The sequence below is a fragment of the Canis lupus genome, chromosome 5, assembly GCF_048164855.1.
Source record: "Canis lupus baileyi chromosome 5, mCanLup2.hap1, whole genome shotgun sequence".
Taxonomy (NCBI): domain Eukaryota; kingdom Metazoa; phylum Chordata; class Mammalia; order Carnivora; family Canidae; genus Canis; species Canis lupus.
The window spans coordinates 25,720,250-25,744,578 of NC_132842.1; the positions used below are offsets into that span (position 1 = coordinate 25,720,250).

At 43.7% G+C, this 24,329-nt stretch overlaps 1 protein-coding gene across 20 annotated transcripts in view; it reads right to left on the minus strand.

Annotated features, from left to right (window-relative positions):
- CELF2 (CUGBP Elav-like family member 2) overlaps window positions 1-24,329 on the minus strand; it is an 815,242-nt gene that overhangs the window by 104,810 nt on the left and 686,103 nt on the right. For all 20 annotated transcript variants that reach the window (XM_072825857.1, XM_072825847.1, XM_072825851.1 and 17 more), the window contains one exon: window positions 7,890-7,972. In XM_072825857.1, the coding sequence (XP_072681958.1) occupies window positions 7,890-7,972 (83 nt within the window). The remainder of the gene's footprint in view (window positions 1-7,889; window positions 7,973-24,329) is intronic.

Genomic DNA, 24,329 nt, shown 5'->3' on the forward strand with positions numbered 1-24,329 from the left:
TGTCCCTTTTCTGCGATCTCCTGCAGGCAACTGTTTATTGTTGATGCTTTCATCTTGGTGACTTGTGGGCAGTGGGAGCAGTAATGATATGGTCCTGAGATACTGCTTTATTATCAAAACAACTTTAATAGCTTATGTCCCAATACTAATGGGACTTCCAGAGCACCTGTGCATGCGGACGGTCTCCAGCTCAAATGAGCGAAGGGGACACGGAGCTTCTTTCCTCCCAACCTTCCAGAGTGCTTGCCCGGCACTCAGCACACTAGATCTGGCCCAGTTGGAGTCCAAGACTCCCTTTGATCCTGGCCTCCCGCCATGCTCCCCGATTGGGTGGGTGGGAAAGAACCCTGGGGCTCCTGGGAGACCTCTCTCCACACCCACCCCTGTCACATACTTTTTCATGGCCTGGATCTGGAGGCTGAGGACTGGCCAGCCCACGTGTACTGGATACAGTCTCCCGAGCTGCGCACACCTCACACCTGACACATTCACGGTCTGCCCGGCATGCCGGTGACATATTCAAGGTGATGTATCCTGCTGGCGACTGCGTACTCTGGAGGCAGAACTTGAACTCTTTTCCAACTGTTTTTTTTTTTTTTTAAACAATTCCCTTGGGGCTGTAAGTTTGAGCCCCATGCTGGGTGTAGAGCTCACCTAAAACTAAAATCTTAAAAAAAAAAAAAAAAAAGATTAAAAAAAGAATTTCTACTTTTGTTTGGCCGTCCTAACTCCTTCCTCTGCAATTCCATCCAGACCTTTAATCAAATTGGTGGATCCTCCCCACAATTTTCTTTTGAAATCTTATCAACCTCTAATGGAACTGGGATCTAGTGGGTGAACGTAGTATCCCCAGGGTAGTCTTGCAGTTGCAAAGGGAAGTGAGTACCTCTGAAATCTAACTATTACTTCTTTTTTGCCACTGTGCCATCCTACTGTGCCCTCAGGTGTTACCAAAGAGATGGCAGTCTTGCTCAATGACTTTGGGCAATTTTGCACCCCGGGCCGGGCCCCTGAGCTAGGTCCTTTGCACAGATGCTCTTGTAAGTCCTCACAGCAACAGTCCTGGTAATTAAGTATGTAGTTGAGGGGCTCTGGGTGACTCAGTGGTTGAGCATCTGCCTTTGACTCAGGTCATGATCCCAGAGTCCTGGGATCGAGTCCCGCATCGGGCTCCCCACAGGGAGCCTGCTTCTCCCTCTGCCTGTGTCTCTGCCTCTCTCGGTGGGCCTCTCATGAATGAATAAATAAAATCTTAAGAAACAAAATTAGCTATGTAGTTGAGATTATGCTGTTTGCAAAACCAAATAAACAAGGCCTTCCACCGAAGTTCTATCATCAAGGGTGGTGTCGCTGCTCCCTGTTTTAGCCCTGGGCTGGCTGGGCTGCTCACTTAGTCATTTTCAACTTTTCACCACCAGTGACCCCTCATTCATTAATTTTCTCCCACAGAAAATGTGGGTCCTTGTATGGAACAGGTCCTATTTTAAGAGTGCCTAGTTTTTCATTTTAGTTCATCAAAGCCATACATCGCTAACTGCCAGTCAAAGCAATTGAACTGAATGCCTGCCAGCCTAAGGCAGAAGAAGCCTCTGCTCAAGTGGGCACGTGGTAAAACTTTATGGTGGGGGAAATAGACTATTTCCAATGGCTTTTTGGTGAGGTATTAAAATGTGTGCTTTCCCAGATCCATTGGGATTGGCCTGCAGACTGGGAACCACTGGGCCCGGGGATTTTTGTCCTCCTCTTTTGGTCCCAGGCCTAAACCAGCGGGCTGGCCAGCACCCCTGCTGCACCTGAATCCCACTTGGGGTGCTGCTTCCTGCAGCTTGAGCCCATCTCCTCCCCGCTGGCTTGGCTCCGGGTGGGCAGGTGGACCCCTGAGGTGCTGCTCCCTAGGCACACCCTGACCCTGACGCTCATTCCCCATCCCAGGCCCTTCCAAGGTCATCCTAGAAACAAAAAAGCAAACCCTACATTGTGTTTAGTTTTCATGTCGGCAGAACCCAGCGTTATGCTGAAACAACACAGGCAGCAGGAGAATAGAGGCTTTGGGCAAGTCCTCTAGGCCGCCTGGTTCAGCCCAATTCAGCAGATGCAAATCTGAAGAACGGACGGACACCCAACCCATGTCTCGCTGTACACACTCCACGGCACACACATTCTGTATGTTGGGTTGTTACCCGAGGAGAGTTCACACCTACAGAATCTGTCAAGTAGACACTATGTCTTCTGAGCACATTTCTTCAGGGGCTCAGGAAGCTTTACATACATTATCTCATTCAGTGCCTACTCTTCTGTGAAGGAGGTAGAAGGCAGGGATTATCGCCACTAAATGGCAGCTCTGGAGTACCCTTGCGCGGGCACTGTGCGTCAGCCGTGATCCTGACTCAAAGCAAAAACCAACAAACAGACAAACCAACATAAGAATTATACAGTTCACGAAGCCTACTGTAAGGAAGGTGACTAGGAAGTGATTAACAGTATGTTGGCAGGCCAACTACAAAATGGGATTTTTAAGCTCTCTCTTCCTGGTTTTATTTATTTGGCCAAATTAATACACTGCACATGGATGGCGTGTGAGTACCTATGCATCCATCAGCGTGTGTAGGATATAAATTACACCTCGTGCACACACACTCATAACAGCAAGTCTACGTTCATCTTCTATTTTGGAGCATTTGGAGTACTTGTGGGCACAACTGCCATTTTTTGGGAACAGAACTTGACGCCTCTGGAAATATCTTATGAAACTAACTCATTTGGGCATTAGATGTCCAAGAGCTATTTATGAAGCGCCAAGCATGTACAGGCGTGGTGGGCTCGCTTTGTTTTTGGGTGATTTGGTTATAAATAGCGTGGCTGCTACTGTGTTTCCCAGCACCCAGAACAGTTCTTGGCAAACGATAAAAATTCGATAAGTACTTGTTGAACAAGTGCATGAACACCCTGTGTGTTCTACATGATACACGATTCTTAGGGCTGAAACTTGCTTGGGTAGCTGTTTTGGCTGTTTCTTCCTGTTTTAAATAAATGGCATCTGAGAAGAAACTTTAGCCTGGCCTTGTTAGGCTTGGATTTAAATGAGATGATTTGGGGGGGGGGGGGCACGGAGTGGGGAGTTTCCATATGATGAGATGGAGTTTGAGGGATTTTATGACAGAAATGATGACGATGATGATGGTAATGATAAAATAATCATCATGGCTCTGAGAACAAAGGCATTAAATACATATTAATAATTAGAAGAGGTGGTTCAAAGAAAATGAGTACCTCAAAATGCATTACAATGGGCAAATTGAATTTGGTCCCAGTGAGAGCCAAGCTGTTCTGCTGAAGGAATATTAAACCCCAGCATTCCGCTCTTAAAGGACACAGGGGGACAATTCTATGGAGAGTTGTGTGGAGGGCCGCCTGGGAGGAAGCGAGCGCCTACCCGCGTAGGTAAATGATCTCTTCCAGGGCAAGCCAAGAAGGGGCTCATTCACTTCATGTGGGTGAACACACTTGTCCCAGGAGGCAGTTTTATTTACAGCCTCTTCCTACCGGATCAGACTCATTTGTTTTTATATCTTCAATCTACGTGCAGTCCTTGCTCACACTGCATGCGTTATTATAAAACACCTTTCCGTAAGCCACCACTAAAATGGAGTGCTCTAAACAAATGTTCTCTTAGGGCAGTAACTCCTTAATATAAACTGCATTTAATAAAACTGGTAGTGATTCTAAAAAAGAAAGGAAGGGGTAAGGCATAGGCAGAGGAAATGTCTGGAAGAAATTCGCAATTAATATTTTACAAGACATTTAGATTCTGATTCCTCCTTGCTGTTAAAATTTAAGAGCTTTTTCAAAACTATATTCTTCCCTGTTATTACATCCTTAATTAAATTAATTTATACAGTGAATGCTCTAATGATACTGCTGTAGATTTTCAATCAGAAAGCCTTACTGCCAGAGACAATATGTGTTAAGACCTTGAAAAAAGAATGATATAAGGGCACAGCACGGTCGCTGGTACAGGGATATGTGGCCCTGGACATCTTATTATTGAAAAGATGGTGCTGGCTTTCCTGTGCCTCAATTAAGGTCTTTATTATTTTTTTAAAATTAAGCTAAATAGAGTCGGTGAAAACAAAACGAATCTCACAAGTTGCCTTTATAAAGATTTCCCTCTGGGAAATACAATGGCGGGCGATGACATTTCTATTGACTCATTCTACCAGTTAGGTTGAGTCTTCCTGAACAAAAGAAGGAGCCACCTCTTAGCCTGATCTGCTGTATTGTCAAGGCAAAGGCAACCAAATTCTGTCCAGGAACACGAATGGCTCAGCTATGGAAAAAGCCAGGCTAATAATTTTGTGGCCAACCCAATGGCTCATCAAATAGCCTGGCCTGTGCAGACATACCAAGAGTGTTCTCTTCGGGTGACGGGAGTCCTATTCACTACGCATCTCAAGGTCAGGCATGCGTGCACGCAAGAACTGCTGTAGTGTAGTGCCTGGCACACAGTGTGCACTCAGGAATCATTTGTGTTTTGTCAACCTAACAAGATGCCAGGAATAAGTGAGGCATAGTGCTGCCCCAGATGTGATCTGCTACTTAAGTGTCAAGCCTCCATTTCCAGAGGAGAGCGTGGTCAAATCAGGGAAATGACCTCTAGATGCTCATTCTTTGCTCTGCCCTGTGTTGAGCTGTTGAATTGGCTCCTTTGGTTTCCAATATTGTATTTCTAGGATTTATGGTGAGCATTTCAGACGATGAAAGACCTAGTGTCTTCTCCAGTCACATGGCGTGAAAAATGCATCCTTAATGGCTTTGCACTGCCCTGGTCCCTCACCCTATTTCCCGTCCACTATGGAAAGGGTCTCTATGACCCATGCATGGCATGAAGGAAAGGTGCCTTTAAAGAAAATTTCACTCAGTGGAATAAGACAGTGCCACCAGCACTTTTCCCCTCTGTCATACTGAGTTCTTTGTTTCTCTCAAAATGGAAAGATGGTCCCTAAACATCAATCAAGTTTGGTTGCATGATAAAAGTTCCCTATGATACAAAACATCAGCTGCAAAAGAAAATTAAACAGGGGGGAAAAAAACCCCAGCACTATTTGATCTTGTTTTAAATGGAAAGTTTTGGACACTTTAGAAAAAAAAAAAAAAAGCAGCAAGTGCCTTTTTAATGGATTTTATCCGCAGGAAAAATGATTACAACCCAGAAAAGCTTTAAAGTGTCAGCTGCTGATGCGTTTTTCTTTATCCCTTTTATTTTTATTCAGAAAGAAATTGAAGGCATATGGCAAAGTGCATCATTAATTTCTTATTAATTTCATAATATGAAGGCAACCAGTTAAAATAGTAGTGCTACAACTTTAAATTACCGAACTCACTTGGTAGTTAATGAGAGATTTAGCACAGCAGGGCTTCTGTTAAATTAAGTTGTGCCTTCACATCACAGTGGGAAAACAGGTGTATATTGGTTTAGAATTATGGAAATGTTGACTAATTCCAAGGCTTGTAATCAAACAGCACGGCACCCTGTAATATTCTTCCCCCCAAAATATGCATTAATCTTTTATGTCTGGTCCCATTTCTTCCTGTCCACCAAAAGCTCACAGCTAAAAGGAGACCGCCTTTCATGTGTTTCCTATAGCTGTTCAGGGGGACGTTTATCAGATAGGACTATCCATAAATGCAAGATGTGGAACCCTGTCACCATTTACCTAATTTGAAGTGGAAAATGCAGCAACAGTGTGTGCACTGTGTAGGCTGGGAGCCTACAAATCAGACCCGACTTCTCAAAATTTCCCTTTAAGCCACCACAGGTAAAGTTGAACTGGATAAAAAGAAAAGCAAAAATAATCGCCAGGCCATCTTTTTCCAACCCCTGAATTCTTGCACTTACTAACGGGTCTCCAAGATCACCATTCCTGACTTCTGCATGCAGAATTTTTAAGAAGAGAAAAACAGAACATACGCAACATTATAAAAAAAACAACAACAAAACACCAAACTTAAGATGCTATTTGTTTGCTAGGAAAGGGTCAGAGTAATATGTCCCAAACAGACGCAGACTTGTCAGCCCCTTGTAGTGTTTTCAATATGGCCCACTCATCATATTGACTCTGGGTTTCTTGAGAGTGTCTTCACCTACAAGGATGACATACTGGGGAGTTGTGTGCAGCTTTTAGTGGAATGGATGAATTCAAATTACCCAAGCTTTGCATTAATTTAAAACAGAATGTGATTTGGCATTAATAAACCCTACATGCTACATAAATTCATCATCTCAGGAATTTTTAAAAAAAATATACCTGGAAGGGATTTTGTGTGCTGATTACTATAAAGTGTTTCTTTTTAAAAGAAGTAATACCAAGTGGTCTTTGGGTTTGATTAGGAGACTGAGAAGTAAGAAAATTTTTTCCTATTGTTGGTTGAGCTTTGATTGTTTCACTTGGTAATGTGACCTAACACCGCAACCTTCTAGAATTTACATTGAAAAAATAATCCATTTATAAGGAAAACAAATACTTACATAATACTTAAAAAAAAGTCATTGAGCAAAAGCACTTAGACGTACTAAAAGCTGCCTTACTAAAACCACCTTAAAATTTAGGGAGAAGTAGTGAAATGGGAAGGGAGATTTCTGCTATCACACACTTGCTTTCCTGAATCCTCTGCTCTTTGATTTGCTCTAAGGAAAAGGGAGAGGCTGCAGTGGTGTGATAGAAAGACCATAGTTCATAATTTATTACTTTTGGAGGGCGAAGGAACTAATGTTTTGAAATTTTTTTCTTGAGAATCTTGCCACTACAAGAAATTATGAAATTTTCAATGGATTTAAGATGAATTACATATCAATGGATCTAAGGTGAATTAAAAATTAAACAAATGCTTTTTTGGGGGGTGATGGGGTATAAAATGCTTATATGTGCATACGTTAACATGAACAAACACACACACACACAACACGGATGACCGTGTATGTCTATAGCACGAAGAGAGCAAAACGACAGCTAGAATTACACCCTGAAAGCATTAGGGACACTGCATTATCTTCCTTATATTTTGATCGACCAGGCTTCAGTGAAATTATTATTGCACAGCTTACTACAAATTCTTCACGATAACCAATGCACATCATTAGATTATTAAATGAACTCATGGAAATTTGGGTCAGTGGGGAAAATATGCAAATGGCACAGGACACTTTATACCAGCATGCAGTATATAAAATTGCCACAACCCCCCAGAAATAACGTATTCTGATGCAGCAGTTACATACAATATCAGTTCACTTCTAGCGAATTGTACTAATCATCAAATATTACCAGGAAGGAAATGGAAAAAAAAATGCGAGTTTTGTATTTTCTGTTCTCTATCAACATGAAGCCACAAATTAGGCATTAAAACATTGACTTTGTTAACCGCCATTGACTGTTGAGAAACCATTAGGAGGCTTAATATTATGGCTGTACAGGGTACATTTTGTCCTTTCAAAAGAAAATCTAAGACTAAATTTCAAAAGGGGCTCCTGGTGAGTAAAAGCTTTTACTTTTCCATCCGCTTTTCTTGTGTGTGTTGGGTTTTTTTCCCCCCTTTTAAAGTCTTAGCCCACCCAATACTCTCTGGCAGCCGCTGCTGCCCAGTGGGGTCACTCTGATTTTCTAACCAGGGGACATACTATTTGAGAGCTCTGCCCATCAGCATTAATGCCAGTGCTTCTTTAGGGGCTGGCCAGCTGGTCTGGCTGCCCCCAGGGGAACAGAGGGGTCAGCACATACTCCTCAAAAGACCAAAGTCATTTTTGCCACTAAGAGCCCATAACTAGAACCTTCAGTTGAAAGGACCATTTTCAAGCAATAAAGTGATTTTGGTACAAAAGTAAACCGACTCACCCCAGGTAAAGTTTTAATATTGTGCAGGGCGTTCTGGGCCTCAAGTGCAGCTTTTCTTGTATAAAATGTTACGAAACAACAACCTACAGAGAGAAATGAAAAGGTTTTAGAAATTTCTGTGAATGCTTTGCTTAGATATAATGGAGACTACGGCGAACAAACAATCTACTTAAAAGGATGCACAATTTAAAAATAATAATGTGCATGAGAACAGTAATAACATTGCAAGCTTTTACCAGTGCCTTTCAACCAGACCGTATTTATTAGCTTTGCCCACGTTGGAGATCAATTTATAATTCTATGCACCAACTACCTGGAACACAGCTCTTCAGGAATTGGGGGGGGGGGGCGACGAGGTGGGTGACATGTTAATGGCACTTGTGTAGCGACTACGTTCAGAGAAGTGTCTAATCACAGTGAGAATGGCAAAAAACTTTCAGTAACTATAATTTCCTTAAAGGATATTCTAGAACATCACATCTTAAAAATACTCTCTAAACTCAATGGTTTAGACCACTGGATTATAAGGTTCTGAAAAGGTGGGACACTGCTTTCTTCTTCTTTTTTTTTACCTGTACCATAGTATATAACCCAAAGTTCTGTCTATGAGATGCTCAGTATTTCTTGGCCAAATGAAGGATAATTTTAATCAGTTTGGAAATTTAGTTACGGTACAGGTGGGCACACGCCCAAGCAGATGTTCGCACACACGGTCCCATGTCTTATTTGATAACAGCTACAGCACATCAACTGGCAACTCTTTGATTCCTTATTTCTAAGAGCTGATGGGAGTCCAGGTTGAATGCTCCCACCCCAGGAGAGGCCAGCAAAACCCCTCTTCCCAACCAACTTCCTCCACAAAAGAAAATGGTGTCCATTACTTCTGCATTCTGAAGGATGGCTGACCCCTTCTTCAGTTTGTAGCTAAAGATACTGGTTGACATAGCTGTTTAAATCCGATGGTGATACCAGCTAATGATCTCTTCATTAACATACAGCTTCTCAGCACAGCCAAGCTTGGGAAAAAGGGGTGGACAAAATCTTTAGAAATTTAAAGAAGAAAGAGGACGCCTCTGAGTTGAGTTTGTAAGTTGTGCTGAGGGAAAAAGAGGAGAGATACACTATGAAGATCATAAATATTTTACCCTGATTGTACTAGGGGATCCTAAAGCACGGAGCCAGAGAGTTGGAGGGGGGACTTTGAGAAGTACTCATATACCAGACAGAGAACACATACCAAGTAGCATGAAAAAAATGTACAGCACTCAGGCATCAGCCTTGGTTCCATTTAGGGGAATTAAGCAAAAAAAACCCAGAGGAGGGGAAAAAAATGGCAGAGTTGACAAGAGGGAGTTGGCATCACTAGCCATCAATGGTTGGCTAAGGCATTCTATTTTTCAAAATAAAAACTCATTGAAAAGAGTAGAGATGGGTGCCCCGGTGGCTCAGTCAGTTGAACGTCTGACTCTTGATTTTGATTCAGGTCATGATATCAGGATTCTGGGATTGAACCCTGCACTGGGCTCTGCACTCAGCTCCAGAGTCTGCTGGAAGATTCTCTCCCTCTCTCCCTGCCCCTCCCCCCATGCAAGTGCTCACATGTGCTCTCTCTCTCTCTCTAAACAAATAAAATCTTTAAAGAGTAGGGGAAATTAAAGTACAATTCCATTCATACAGCATTCCTAAATACACCTATGATGCTTCCTCACTTAGAAATTTAGAAACTTGTCATATGTTCGATTTTGTTTTAGACTACCGAGATTAAATATACAAAATACACAAAACCTTTACCTTCTGGACAAAGTAGAGCACAATCATTGCTTCTTGGCATTCAAGCTACAGGCACTGAAGAATTAGAAACTCTTAAAATATAGGAGTTCATTGACACAATGGAAGAAACTGAGAATAATTAAGTTTCTTGGAAGAATTACAGATGGACAGACTGACCATTTTAATTTATTTTATTTATTTTTGAGAGAGAGAAAGACTGAGAATGAAGAGGGGAGGGACAGATGTGTGTGTGTGTGTGTGTGTGTGTGTGTGTGTGTGTGTGTGTGGGAGAGAGAATGAATGAATCTTAGGCAGGCTCCACACCCAGTGCAGAGCCCAATATGGGGCTCAATCTCAGGACCCTGAGATCATGACCTAAGCTGAAATCTAGATTCAGACGCCTGACTGAGCCACTCAGATACCCTAGATTGACAATGTTCAGATGAGTTTTTCACTTCAGCTATTTTGAACTCTGTGACCACAGTCCATTTGGCCTAATGGTAGATTTTTTTTTTTTTACTGAACTGTTCAATTTAATGAGTGACTTCAGCTGCAGTGACATGATGTGATCCTAAGACTAGCTAGGGGAATTGCTTCAGATCTAGGAATAAGTTTAAATAGGGAAGTCAAGTCCCAGCTTCCAGCAACTCATTGGAATCACTCTACGAAGAAGAAAAAAAACACCAACTGTGTTTCACTGGGCTTCCTACAGTAAGAAGAGCAGAGAGAGATGTAACCTCTGCCTCCTGAAAGCTCCTAATGGAATCTCAGTAACTTCTCTCCCTCTCCTGGGCTTATGGTGTTGGCTGCTGGAGAAGGTAGCAGGGTGGGAGCTCCCAACTGCAACCACGATGACCAGAACTTCTAAACAGAGGCAGTCTGGTACTCTCCAACAGAGAGATTTGGGGAGTGGGATACTTAGAGAAAAGAAGACTTAGGGGTGGAGCGGAAGTTACAAGGCATGTGCTTGCCTGGAAAGAAGGCAATGCTGAAGATGACGAACAAAGGCCAGCATGGCCAGCCTCAGAGCTGAAAACAAAGCCCAGACTGGCCCATGGGAATGGTGGGAGGGCAGGTAGGGGTGCCAAAAAATGAGAAGTCAAGACAATGATAAGATAAAAGCACCAAGGAGCAAAGATGATGCTACTGAGTGAATCCTGTGTGTGAGGCCAACGGGAAGAGCTCAGGCCAATATGCAATGGTCTCCAGAAGACAGCAAGCACTCTTGCCTTCAACATCTAGACAAAATCCCTACCACTTCTCACTGCCTGAAATCCACCAGGAAGGTACAGTTCATTTCCTATTTAAGTATTAAGATGCTCCCTCTGAGGATGGAAACATCTAATTGTTCTTAGCTATTTACATCTTACTGTAAATTTGGCTGGAGCGCTTTCCTCTTGAACAAAGTTCTTAGTGAATAGAAGGTGGCGTGTGTGTGTGTGTGTGTGTGTGTGTGTGTGAGTCTGTCTGTCTTTAGAGACAGGGCAAGTGAGCTGTGTGGGGTGGGGAGGCAGAGAGGAAAGGAAAGAGGAAAGGAGTCTCATGTCCAAAATGGCAGATGGGAAGATACCCCAAATCCCAACCTCCTTCCAGTTTTACCCGGTGTCCACTGTGCCTTTACAATTGATATAGTGAAATCAGAGTTATCTCGACAGACCCTCTTCAAATGGTGCAGAGCTCTCGTGTCCTTTACTTCATACCAATTTAAGACAAAGGCTTTTCAAGATTATGTCCCGATAAGCTCTAGGTGTAGCTGTAATACACAGGAGAATATCCCGGTGGTCCGCTTCCCAACTCTGAACCCAAGAGCTCAGCCCCTCACTGCTGTGCTTGGCAAACAGACTTTGGAAAAGGTGGGCATGGGCTCCTCACTGTGGCCTAAGGCTTGGATTTTTGCCTCTACTTGTAGCCTCGGTTGGATACCCTCATGCACTGAACAACCTACACAAACGTGGGGTTTCTGGGGAAGACAACAAGATTGGGAATATCCCCCCAGGACTCTACTTTTGGTTTCATACTTTTGGTTCCTGAGTGACTTAGACAGAAATATCTTACTTCCTCTGTACCTCAGTTACTTTAGTTTCATTACCTCTCAATCAGTGAATAAAAACCAGGGCTGCCCGAGATCCTTCTCAAACAACATGGGTAGAGACAGCCGAAGTGTTGCATTTAGAACAAACTGTTAAAACATTAAAATTATTCTTTACTTTTCTTGGGCTAAAAATAGCTTGCACTTCATTTCAGCATGCATACTAACTCACTTAACAAAGACAGTGTTTGATTAAGGTTATCTTAAAATTTGCAGTGTAAATACAGAACTACAAATGTAAGTAGCCCCCTTACATACAGAAATTTGTGGTTTTCCCCTAAAGAGGCACTGGTCTACATACAACCAGTAATCGATGGACTCTTGTTTCTGAGAGCACCCTCCCACCTAACAACCATGGTCTTTTTTATCCATCCATCACCTGATATGCTCACTTAAAATCTTAGCTTCAGTGACCTACAGAGATGATATTTCAACAAAAGGAAGGGAGAAATATTATTTGCCCTGATGTGGTCTTTATCATGGCAAAAGGTCAGGGAGCTACTACAGATCCCAGAAAACCCATGAAGGCTTGGCTAAGTTGGGATTCTCTTTCTTGTGTACCCTAACTGGATGCACAGCTGTTAAGGGAACCACCTGTTTCTTAGATTTCCCCACGCCAGCTATAACTCAGGTCTGAAATTTACTGGATTCATTTTTCAGGTCAGCTGCAACACCAGATGGCTCGGCAATACGATTCAGGGGACAGACCTTCCCTCTCCAGCAGGTTCTTTTACAAACATCCTTGTAAGGTGGGTAGTTAAACATCTATAAGGTCCACAGGTGCTCTTTCATGGCCAATGGCTGCAGTAAACACTGGGGAGAGACACCCTCCAGTGTCAGCATCGTCCTGGAATCCCCCTCTCCCAGCTGCCCGTGCAACACCTGAAGAAGGTTCTGCTCCATGGAAGTGACCTGGAAGGGGACCCCTGGGGGCTCTGTGGAGGCTAATGCAGTCTGACCAGCCACGTGCTTTGGCAGGTCTCCACCCTCCAATTTCTGCTCCATGCGGCTGAGTTGTGCTCACAGGTTTCTAACTTGTCCATCTCACACGGCCTCACACGCAGGTGCACTGTACGGGACTTGCCACCTTTATCCACCCATTCAGGAGTCTCTTCCTATTGCAGAAACTTTGACAGGATAAATGTGATGTCCCACCCACAGGTTATTTTATGACATCTCACTTTTCAACAGTTTTGACAATTCATTGTATCCATAAGAGCTTTGGATTTCAGAGCTCCTCTGCCCTAAAAATCCATCTTCCATGGGTCTATGTATCAATAACTCCCCAATACTCCTCATCAGGTCTTTTTAAATTACTGGGTGTAATAGGTTTGGGGGCAAAACTTGGGAGGTGATTCCAGAACCAAATACCAGTGCGTTAGGCCCACATGGAGCCTAACACATCCACAGGTGAGGACTCCTCTACTGATCATGAAGAGTTGCTGGTGAGTCTGTACACACCTTGGGGAGGGGTAACACATGAAAGTTTACTGGCCATTCATATCTCCCTTGGGAATTCACTTTGCTCCTTAAGTTGGAACATCTAGCAGAGCTCCTAGGAAGGCAACGTGAGATAGGTCAACTTTGATGCTAAAGAAGGCCTAGAGAGATCTTGGGGTACAGAGCGCTGTCTATGAAGGCTGGCCAGTGCAAGCCTCACAGTGAGCATCTCTGGGTGGTCGGCAAACAGCAGTGGACACTGGGCCCCGAGAGTGTGAGTCAGGGGACTGGGAACCTTTGGTCACTCCGATTCCCACAAGTTGACAAGTTTAGCAATCTGGTTGCGTATGTTCAGCATGTGAAGTGGCGTGCAATCAACATTATAATTAACTGTGCAATATGATCAGACCATCTTGTCTCAGAAGTTGAGAATAGCAGTTCCCACAGAGGCTAAGTGCTACATACTCCAAACAGGGTAGTTGGTGTCTGACTCCATCTCTTCACAAATAGTTTTCTGCTGTCATGAAGAGTTCCCTCAGGTATTTTGCGGGCTTAATTGCAGAATAATTTGAGACACTGTTAGGAGGTTTTTGCTGTTTCCAGAGACAAAGCCCCAAGCAAGACAGGCCAATCTATACACACACACACACACACACACACACACACACACACACACGTCAGTAGTGTATTTAAAATCATAAAGACACTCAACTTTAGTGAAAGACTTTAATTTTAAATGATCAAGTAGATTTATCCTCAAAGAAACCATCTGGATTATCACAAATCTTTTCAAACCACAGCTGTTTCTCTTGAAAATCTTTACTTGGAAATTTTTGGTAATAATACTCACACGGGAAAAAAAAAAAAAGCACTGCTTATGTAGAGATCACCAGTTTGTATCATGGCTTGTCTTGAGTCAAATAGCACTCTGTTTATATTCTTCAGTTGGAGGGCAGTGTAGACACAGCCCTAGAGAATGACACCAAAACCCAGATTTTAAAACTAGTTCTGCCCTTAGGAAAGTCGACACCATACTCATTAACGAAATTTCCTCCGAGGTTTCTGATCCTTACTGCCTTGGGGAGGAATGAAACTAAGGATTAATGCTGTGGAGACATCATTTTTAAAAAAAACAGCTTTAAGTCTTTTACTCTGAAATATGGATGACAAGGCAGTTTTTACCATAGAACCCAGGCTTAAAGACAAGAGGTTAGTGACTTGAATGGTTTTCAATCATTGCAACAGTCACTTGTCAGCTATGGGATGGAGGTTTCAGATCCCATGCTAACAATGTGCACTCTCAATGGTACAGGAACCAGCCCTCTGCATAGCTACTCTATTTGAAGCTCTTCAGGACTCTCCTGGGGCCACCACCTGCACTGAGTTAAATGTCCCTTAAAAGGCACTCTCATTAATAGGAGAAAGGGCCTTTCTGGAATGTTCTAGTTCTAACTTGATTTTTTTTCTTCTCTCTCTCTCTCTCTCTTTTTTTTTTTTTTTTTTTTTTTTTTGATGCTACTCTTTGGTAATATCTTCATATGGAGAATTGGGGAACATTTTCTAAAATACACAATTTTCCATTATTAAGTTATCATTGCCGAAGAGTAGCATCAGGATGGAGGAAAGAAGGCAAAAAAAAAAAAAAAAAAAAAAAAAATTCTCACATTTGGAGCTCCTGGTGTTGTGCACCGGACACCTATCTCCCCATGTGACCTCTGACCACGGGGTAAAGAGTGGGGGTTGTCCACATCTTCAAGGCCATTCCACATATCAAACGTATCAGATTTACATTCCTTTCTAAATCTCGGCAAATAAACACTTGAAAACAGCCATAAAATGATCATCTGATGACTGAACACTATACTTAACTTATTTCCTTTAGAAACAAAGTAATGGTCCTGGCAGATATATTTAGCTCAAGATACATTTGAATTCAGGACATCGACGAAGCCATCATGTCGTGAATTGAGAATTCCTTTAAAGGCTGCCTTTGAATTCTGAGGGGCCGACAGATCAAGGGACGAAGGCCCTGGAAGGCTAAATTAGCGAACTCGCTATGTTTTTATTCTTTCTGTGAATGAAGCTCTCTTTTGTATGCACATTTGCAAGCAAAGCAGGTGCCTGCTTTACACAAGTCGAACTGCAATTGGGAGCTTGGCTTCTTGTCAAGTCAGTAGCACACAAACCAGTTTAAGTCAACGGAGGACATACTCCCCATACTTGATTCCCCTCGTAATCTATTTTTCTCCCTCAATCTTCACCACTATATAGAGAATTTAATACTTTTTCAGAGTCCAAAGGTTGTTGATCTAAGTGGTACATTTTGTGCTCAAGTGAATCCTTCACACACTACAGGTTTCGACTATCAATCACTGACCTCACCCTTGCCAAGACCCCCCGACTTTCAGTTTCTACAAAGCAGTTAAAGGTTCAAAAAACCCCATCAAAAATCCCCTGAATTAAATTTTTAAAGACAAGTCGGCAATGACCTTAAAAGAACAAAAACAGGAAGCAGCTTTCCCGTGGTTCTGGAAGGTGACCCTTAGCATCTCGAGGAAAAAGACAGTGACGAGATGCCATTCTCAAACAGACGCAGACCTCTCGGGTACAATGGAGAGGGGTGGATGCACCCCTTTCTGCAGGCTGAAGCCCACCCTCCAAGAAGTGGCACTGCCAGTGAAGACCCCTAACCAGATGCCCTGTTGTCCACTCATGGCCTCCACGGTCCTAGGTGTTTATTCCTTCTACACTTGCTTTAGAGGAGTGCAAGATGGGATAGAACAATTAAAGCTCTGATTTCACAAGCTGCATTTAAAATCCAGTCCCCTCGCTGAGCACGTTTATGTGGCCCTGTGTACAATTTCCTCAGTGCAGCTCCTCTGAACTAGGATGCCCCACCAGGATGGCCACGATAACAAAATGAGAGAGACGAAGGAAAGGGATTAAACAACAACAACAACAAAAAGCAGCAATCAGGCCAAACATTATTAGTTAGCTATAGGGAGGACCTGCAAGAGGATGAAAGGGTTTTTGTTCTGTACCCCACTCCTTTTTTTTTTTTTTTTTTTGCATTAAACTCAAAACTGAGGGGAAAAAAATTAGAGGAAGTTAACAGGGCATAGTTTTCCCTCAGCTTCTGTACCTCTTCCATGGAATCCTGGGATTTTCCAATGAGTTAATGCTGGTAGCCTAACTCTCCATCACCCACAGAGGGGGTCAGCCGACTACCCACAATCACACCGGTAGCTAAGAGCAAAGGCATAGCCATCCCAGTAAGCACTGATTGACAGCACCCTTCAACGTCTGTGCCTCTCACAGGAGAATATGCCATGAGCCACCCAAGAGGTTTTGTCTTCCTCTCAAAGATCCCTAGATCTGCCTGCGATCTTCTTTCAAGGCACCCAAAATGCCTTTTTATAACCTATAAGCCCCTTGTTTTAAACTGTCTCGTGGGACAAACTGTTTTTTCTGCCTCTAAGAGGGAGACTTCCTGAGCTCGAATAACAGCTACCCACCACAAATGCCACATCCTGTAGAAATCAACTTTTAATGAAACCGTATCCAATTAGCTTAGTTTTATAGAGTTTGATATAATTGGCACCCTGATGTAAAAAGTATTACCATCTGGCCACTACCTAGGAAGCAGAGAAACAATGCTGCCATTCTGCTGGCAGTGCTTGAATTATGGGGACAGCACCGTGTGGATTACCAGCCGTGGTCCCAAGGGAATCCCCTGGGCATCTCGATGACAAAACAGGAGCTGTACTTCTCGTTTCTGGGCACCTGGGGCAGGGACCTAGGTTCCTCCAGGAACCCTGACTCACCTCCCCAGAAGGATTACTGCTCCACAGCAAACCTGAGGGCAACTTTTCAACCAAAGGAGAGAATATGGATCTCACCCATTCCGTGCAACCCTGCCCGTCTTCCTCACACTCTGCACCTGACCCGCTGTGACCACATTCTGTTAATTGGCCACCGGATCTAGGCTACTACCAACCTCCTGCTGCCCCTGGGGACTTCTCCTGGAGGAACCATCTCCTGATACTCCCATGGCCCTGTGAACACAGGCACACTTTCTACATCTTCTGCCAAGAAAATGGAAGTTTCTTTCTTTCTTTCTTTTTGACCTAGATTAAATCTACTGCATTTTCAAGCCTTTTTGGGAAAGCAATGAGGACGAATGTGCATAGCTTTGTGTGCACTGCAACACTTCCTCACCATTATTATGTAAATTCCAACAAGAGCACAGCACAGAGAGAAAAGACGTCAAGGGCAAAGTTGCTGGAATCTGCTCTCTCCCTGTCCCTGGGCTTCTGAAAAAACCCACTTCTGTTAAACCACTTCAAACATCTAATAGCTGTAAAGGTATCTGAGGAATTTTAATGTCACCTTTTCCCCAGATAGGACAATCACTGCCTTTAGCTGTTTCTTAACATTCCAACTCTGCTCTAAGCATGGGAAGGCAAGAGGCCTTAGGACATGTGTTTGTCAGTGAGGCATGGGGGGTGGGGGTGGCAGGATGAAGCAAGCAAGCAGCCTCCTCTGTGGGGAACATCATTAGATCTTTGGAATGCAAGGTAATAAGCAAACCGTGGATTTGGATATGTTTTCATTTTGAAAAGACTAATTCTAGAGTTGAACGGAGGACCGTAGTTTTTCTCTGAAGGTAAGAAAACAATAACTTTAGGTTGAACCTGATGAGCCAGCTGGAGGCGGAAACGAGTAGTCTCCCTAAAACCTGTGTGGCTGGCCCGGTCGGTCCCCTCAGAGTCTTGGTGGTGAAGCGGTGATGGGTACCCGTGGGGCCAGCAGGACCTGCACCTTCTCCAAGGGCCCGGCCACCTGAGCAGGGCTTTGGTTCAGTTCACCGAGATAATTTCACAGACACGAAGGAAGGCATCCCAGGGTTAAATGTGGTAGAAGGTAGTTCTACCTTGAATCCAATTAAAAAGGATTTAGGTTCTCAAGTACTGAGGGACCTCATTAAAAGGAAGTTCCTAATATAAGTTTATTTCATAGCATGCATTCTCTTGAGGACAGGATGGCATTATAATTAGGAGCCTAGTGGCAATGAAAGTAAGTTAAAATCATATCTGTTTTCCGAGGATTCTCAAGTCAGCACACTGGGCTATGTGACGCTTTCTTGGCCAGACCAGTCTCATAAGTCTCAACTTTGTGATGCAGCTTCAATGGTGGGGCAACTTACATTCACGGGCACCTCGAATATGGGCCATGCATTGTTAGCCTGAGAAAATAAAGCTTGGCTCAGTTACTTTGGCACTGATCCATGGCATCACTGTATTCTCATGTTTTAAGGGCCTGTTCTGGTGGGCGCTGCACTGTTCTAAGGGGGTTATTTCAACCTGAAGTAGAACCAAGGTGTTTTTTTTTTTTTTTTCTGGAATCAGAATGTGGGAAGTCTTATCTAGTTCCTAACTCTGGTCTCTATGGTTACCCTAAAGTAGAGAGGCATGAAACTGCGTGCTGGCTGAGGTCAAGATTTGTACTGATTCTGGTCTTTTTCCTGTGGTGGAGGACTCTGGAGAGCTGATATTTATGGCCACGATAACGGTCTCACCCACTCCCATGATAACTGAGTCATCTTTCATGTGCATGGAGATCAGGGAAAAAGATATTTTTACAAATTGCCTGGAAGAGCGGAACTCATAGGAGAAACGCGCTTTTGTGGCCAACTATAAATTGATGTTCCGGGGATAAAAGGCAAGAATCCTTGGGCCTGGAGTTCTCATGGCAGAGACCATGACAGTTTTCAAAGAGACACTGGATATTTCTGTCCTGCTTCATTCATAAAGCTTCCCTTATCAGCATTTCAGACTGACTGGGTGTTTGACAAATTTCTTAACCTCCTGAAACCTCTTGTTTATTTATAAAACGGGGTTAGTAACAGCAATTACACCACAGGGCTATTCTATTAGATGACATAATTTATGAAAATAGATGACACAGCTCTTGACATTTACATCAAAGTGCTTGATAAACGTTCCAGATTATTGTCCACCTTAAATGGGTTATGCTCCTCCACAAAGCCCCACGCCCCAAGAGGCAGGTGAGAGACAAGACAGCATCACCCCAATGTTGTAACACGGGAAACTGAGGTACGGAAAGGCTGCGTGGACGAGCCTGCCACCATGTCGCATGGCTCCCCGCTGGTCTCTCGATGGAGGGAGTACCGAGGGAGCCTCTTTTGTAAGTGATGACCACTCACCCTTTAATAGGGTTTGGAATTGATTTTGTTGTCCTGCTTTCTGAAGTAATTACTTGGAACTAGCCAAGTTCACCCATTTGCATCGCCTTCGAGGACTCTGAACATCCATTTACATGGCCTCTGAAATGTCAATCAATTTTAATGGAATCATTTCGATGACTTACCTGTTCAGGGGCCAAGAAAATTTCGGCCAACTGTACACTTGGACGGCACTCCCCCAGGAGGCAAAAGTCCCTAAAACAGTTTGTGATTTTGAAATAAAACCTGTCGCCATCTAATGGGCACACCCGGGTTTCATTATTATAAAAGGAGTTTAACCACAGACTTGTCACTTCTCTTCATGTCAGCAACAACAGAGGAAGGGAAACAGGGACACTGGGCTGCGCACAGGGAGGTGGCACTCTAAGTGTCTCGGATCAGGGGAGGAAAATGTCAGAGAGAACTGGGGTACGTGTGCCCAAAGTGTATTTAGGCACCTCCTGAACAGAGGGGTGGTTAAGGGCTGGACTTTGAGAGTTCTCATCACCATGAAAAAGACACAAGAAGAAAATCACTGATGGTCTAATAAACTGCTGTCTTATCACAGTTTGGGTGTTGCCTAGTATCATGTCCACTTAAGGACCCCTGAAGCTCTGTATGGGCAGGGGGGCCATGTTGAAGGGCTCCTCAGTCCCCTGCACAAGACACAGCACAGTGCTGGGCATTTACTTCTTGAATGATTATCTGGGGACCATTATCTCATCTGATGGCCTCATAGCAACATGGCTTCCTTTTAGGCTTTCTGTTCCACAAGCCTTCCTAATTGGAGCGACCAGAGATAAAAACTGTCCATGCAACACTCCATTCACTTCCTGAGAAAGGACTCTGGTTTAGTTGACCAATTTCTGAGCTAAGATAGGTGCGGTCTACTGGTTGAGTGAGACAGATTTTGTTCCATCCATTTAGTAAGATCACATACCCAGAGCACCAAACTCAGAATCTGGCACATACAACCCATGGGGAAAAGATTAACTGCCTTTCTTCCTTCTACCGTAGGATATCATTTTAGGGGTACCATGAAGCCTTCTTCTACATCTAGGGTGATTAAAGAATTCATGCCAGTGGAGACACTTTGGCAAGTAGAAGGGGGCAATGTTAGTGACTATTCTGGAACAACAGAGACAAACCAGGACTACTGCAGACAAAGCTCCACACACCCTCTCCGTCACTCTCCTGGTCCCCACTTTCCACGCTGGGGCCTGAATCCAATGACGCAGACTGTGTGTTGAAGACCACCATGCCTCATTGTTCTAAATCTCCACCCTCATATCTACTGAGCTCGGCCTTCCATCTCTCAGGAAGCTAAGTATGTATAACAGATTACGGACACAAGAAAAATATAATACATGGTCTATGCACTTGATGTATTTAATATTTAGCTTAGACTTAACTGCTCATTCTTTAGCAGGTAGAGGGAAGATTCGTCTTCTTTACCTACTCTCTCCCTAGAAAACCTCAGAGGAAAAAGTGAAATATTTCCTTGATTTCAAGATTACAGAAAACTCTACATGCCACACACTGATTAGCAGCCATTTGGTTTCACTCAAGAAGAACGTAGCATCATCCATCAGCCAGCCTTCCTCACGCTGCACACACGCAGAAGCGGGATTTGATCTAAAAACTTTCATTTCTCTCAATCATTGCCAATGACACTTATTCTTCTGAGAAACCTTTAGAGAGAAGAGAAAAAGGAATATCCCGCAGCCTCCCAGTCCATCCTGAGATGACTGGATGAAGATGGATTTCCAGGCTTGTAGCTCTTTTGGACTTAAGAGCTACTGCTTGTTTGGATTTTGCACACACGATTATTAAGTCGGGTGTGGGAGGCAGGGCATGTTGAAAAATCCTCTGCAGCAAACTAACGGGCTCTGGGTGCCAAAGATCAGTCCTACGGCCAAGCCTCTGCCATACTCTGGTGCTTCCTAATTGTGCAGATAATAAATGATAATGACACTCTTTGCAGCTAGCAGAGATCTTCCCCCACCACGAAGGGTCTCATGGCTAGTTCTACATTTTATTCAGTCTCAGGAAGATCAAGAACTCAGGCAATCTGTAACAATGGAGGCGACCAGTGTCTTTTTGGTTTGCCCTGGGGCATGTTTTCCGTGAGGAGGAAGGGTCACCACCTTCTTGAGTGTAATGGTCTTGGGTGAATATGAAAGTTGATGGGAATCCCCTGAGCACACTTCGATCTGCGCAGAGGGCCTTGGGCCGTGTGAGTGCTGGGCAGCCGAGAAAGCAGTCTGGGATTCCAACGTGCTGTGAGGAGCAACAAACAGAATTCCTCCCATCTCATGTCATGCTTCTGGCATGTTTAGGAGACTGGGTGGAGAGCTTTCCGTCCTTCATGTTTGGACTGAGGTCATTGATAAATAATTCAAACACTCTTCGTCTAATATAGTTATGCTTTTAGTTCCCATGGTGGTAGAGGTTTCTAAAGGATTCAACGTTATGACAGGAGGCAAAGTAAACTCCTAAGATTTCATTCCTAGTCAATCTTCCACACTGGCCTACGTGTTAAGAGCTGTCAGAAGCTGATATATTCCAAGTACCTGACATAAACCATAAAATAACTCTACGTTTCAAATAAACCTTAAGAGAACTGTATGCACAGATGTACTAGTGTTTACCCGGTGGAGTCAGAGCATAACCTTGTCTATACAGTGAGGCCTACAGCCAAATTCTAAGGCTGAAGATAGTTAAACAAGGCTGCCAGGAGTGAGATTCTGTTCATCTGGTCTGCCCCTATTCCTTACAACATATATTCCCAGCCTAAGACTGCAAAAATGCACAAAATACTGTTTTATAATCGAATGGCATCCTCTTATAATGTTGCATCTCAAACATCCCTGAAGATAATCATCACCTGGAGTGTGTGTAATAAAACAGTTCCTGGAACCAACCTAGGGTCCTACTGGATGTGGATGTCCTGGGCAAAGGCCTGGAAAATCTGTGCAAGTGTCCCCCGTGATGTTTATCCTCTAAGAAGTCTGGGAAACACTGCAGGAAAAGACCCCCATGAGACACGGCCAGCTGCTACCCCACACCCATCCTCTCCTCCCACAGGGCCAGGACTGTCCCAGAGCGCACGGTGGAAGCCAGGTGGCTCATGGCAGTCAAAGGGAATGTGAGTGCAAGTGGTATTTGCTGCTTCAGAGTCAGGGATTTTAATAGACGAGACTGAACTCTTTCGTATTTTCCTTCCCTTTCTTCTGGATGGATCAGATAGGAGAAAGAAAGGCCTCGGGTGAAGGCAGGGCCAGCAGATGAAGAAGGCTGGATCCTTGTACCAGAAGGTGGAGGAAAGCTGTCCCCCACCAAGAACAGCCAGAAAGGATTACTGGCATGAGCCAAAAAGAGACTTCTGCTGTGTCTGAAGCCCCGACACATTTTTGGGTCTATCACAGGATGTTAGTCTACCCTAGTTACTGCAACACCGAGTGGTAAAAAAAAAAAAAAAAAAAATTAACAAAAACACAGCTGAAACAATGACAAACATGTCAAGACGTTCCGCCCACACCTTTGGCACATCTGCCCAACATGGCTATGATACAAACACGCTAGAAGGTCGAAGTGAATATGTCTCAGAAAGTCAGAAGGTGGTGTGGATGGCTCTCGAGAACCAAGTAGATGAAGCCTGTGTTGCATTTAAATCAGTTTCACAGTAAGAATACTCTCCTTCTCTTCTTCCTCCTCTTCTGTTTTTGAACCACTTGGAAAAATGAGCTAGACTGAGAGGCGGATGTACTACTTCTTGATAGGCAGGTCTACCATTTAAATCCTCAGTGATGAGCAAATCTTAATTTCATTGGCTTATATGGTGAGATTTAGTCCACAAGCAAAAAAAATTTTTTTTGTCTTCTCCCTCACTTTTTCCTTTCTTATACTTTCCAGTAGCACTTTTTCAAAGCAAAAAACCAGGAACTTAGGCTTACTCTTGACTCCCTTCCTCTGTTGCCTCACTATCCCATTAGCTTTCCCAAATGAGTGTGGGCATCAGGCATTGGGTGCCGTGCAGGTGGGCACAGAATTCTGATCTGGAGGGGTTTTGGGGGTCTGGGTGTGGCAAAGGGGAGGGGTATTCTCCTGGACAATTTTCCTGAAGTGAGATCCGAGCTAGCAAGTGGTATCTTCAGGCCCTTTCGGTACCTAGGCAGCTCTGTAATTGTCTTAAATCTCAAGAATTCATGAAAATAAGCACACACTCAAATGCAACAGAGTGTATGCTATGAATATCCAGGTAACGAGTATTTTAGAAAATTTAATAAATTTAACTCTTTTTTTTTTTATCCTCCTTGGTTGCGATTTTGTGTAAATCTAAATGGTTGTACAGAAATACTAAGTCGCTTTGGTCTAAGAAGAGGCTTTCAGTATTCTGAGATAGGAACAAAGAAAAGTGAGTATTTCGAAAGGAGTCAAGGGTGGTGGGGTTGAACGTGAGAGAGACACCTATATGTATAAATGTGTCCCCTGAACAAGTTTGTAGGCAACTGGAAATCTTATGGGCTCACTGGTTCTTACAAACCATTTATAAAGCTTCTTTAGTGCCCCAAAGAGTTAATATTCTTCCCCAAACCCCTCCGAGGAGGACTTCCTTAATGCTGGGAAATTGAGGTGGATGTCAACCCCATTCATTCTCTCTGACCACAATGAGAAATCTGGAAGGACCGTCCAAATCTGTCCCTGGAATATCTGACCTCAAATATATCCTCTGGAACACACCATACCTCCCATGACCCAGTTTTGTGACATCGATGCTGGGGCATCTCTGGGTGCTGGCTGCTGCCGAAAGCTCCCAGGTGAGAAATTCAGGCCATAACAATCAGGACACATCTAGGTTATCTGACGCCTCCGGACTCCGATTGGTTTTATCTCA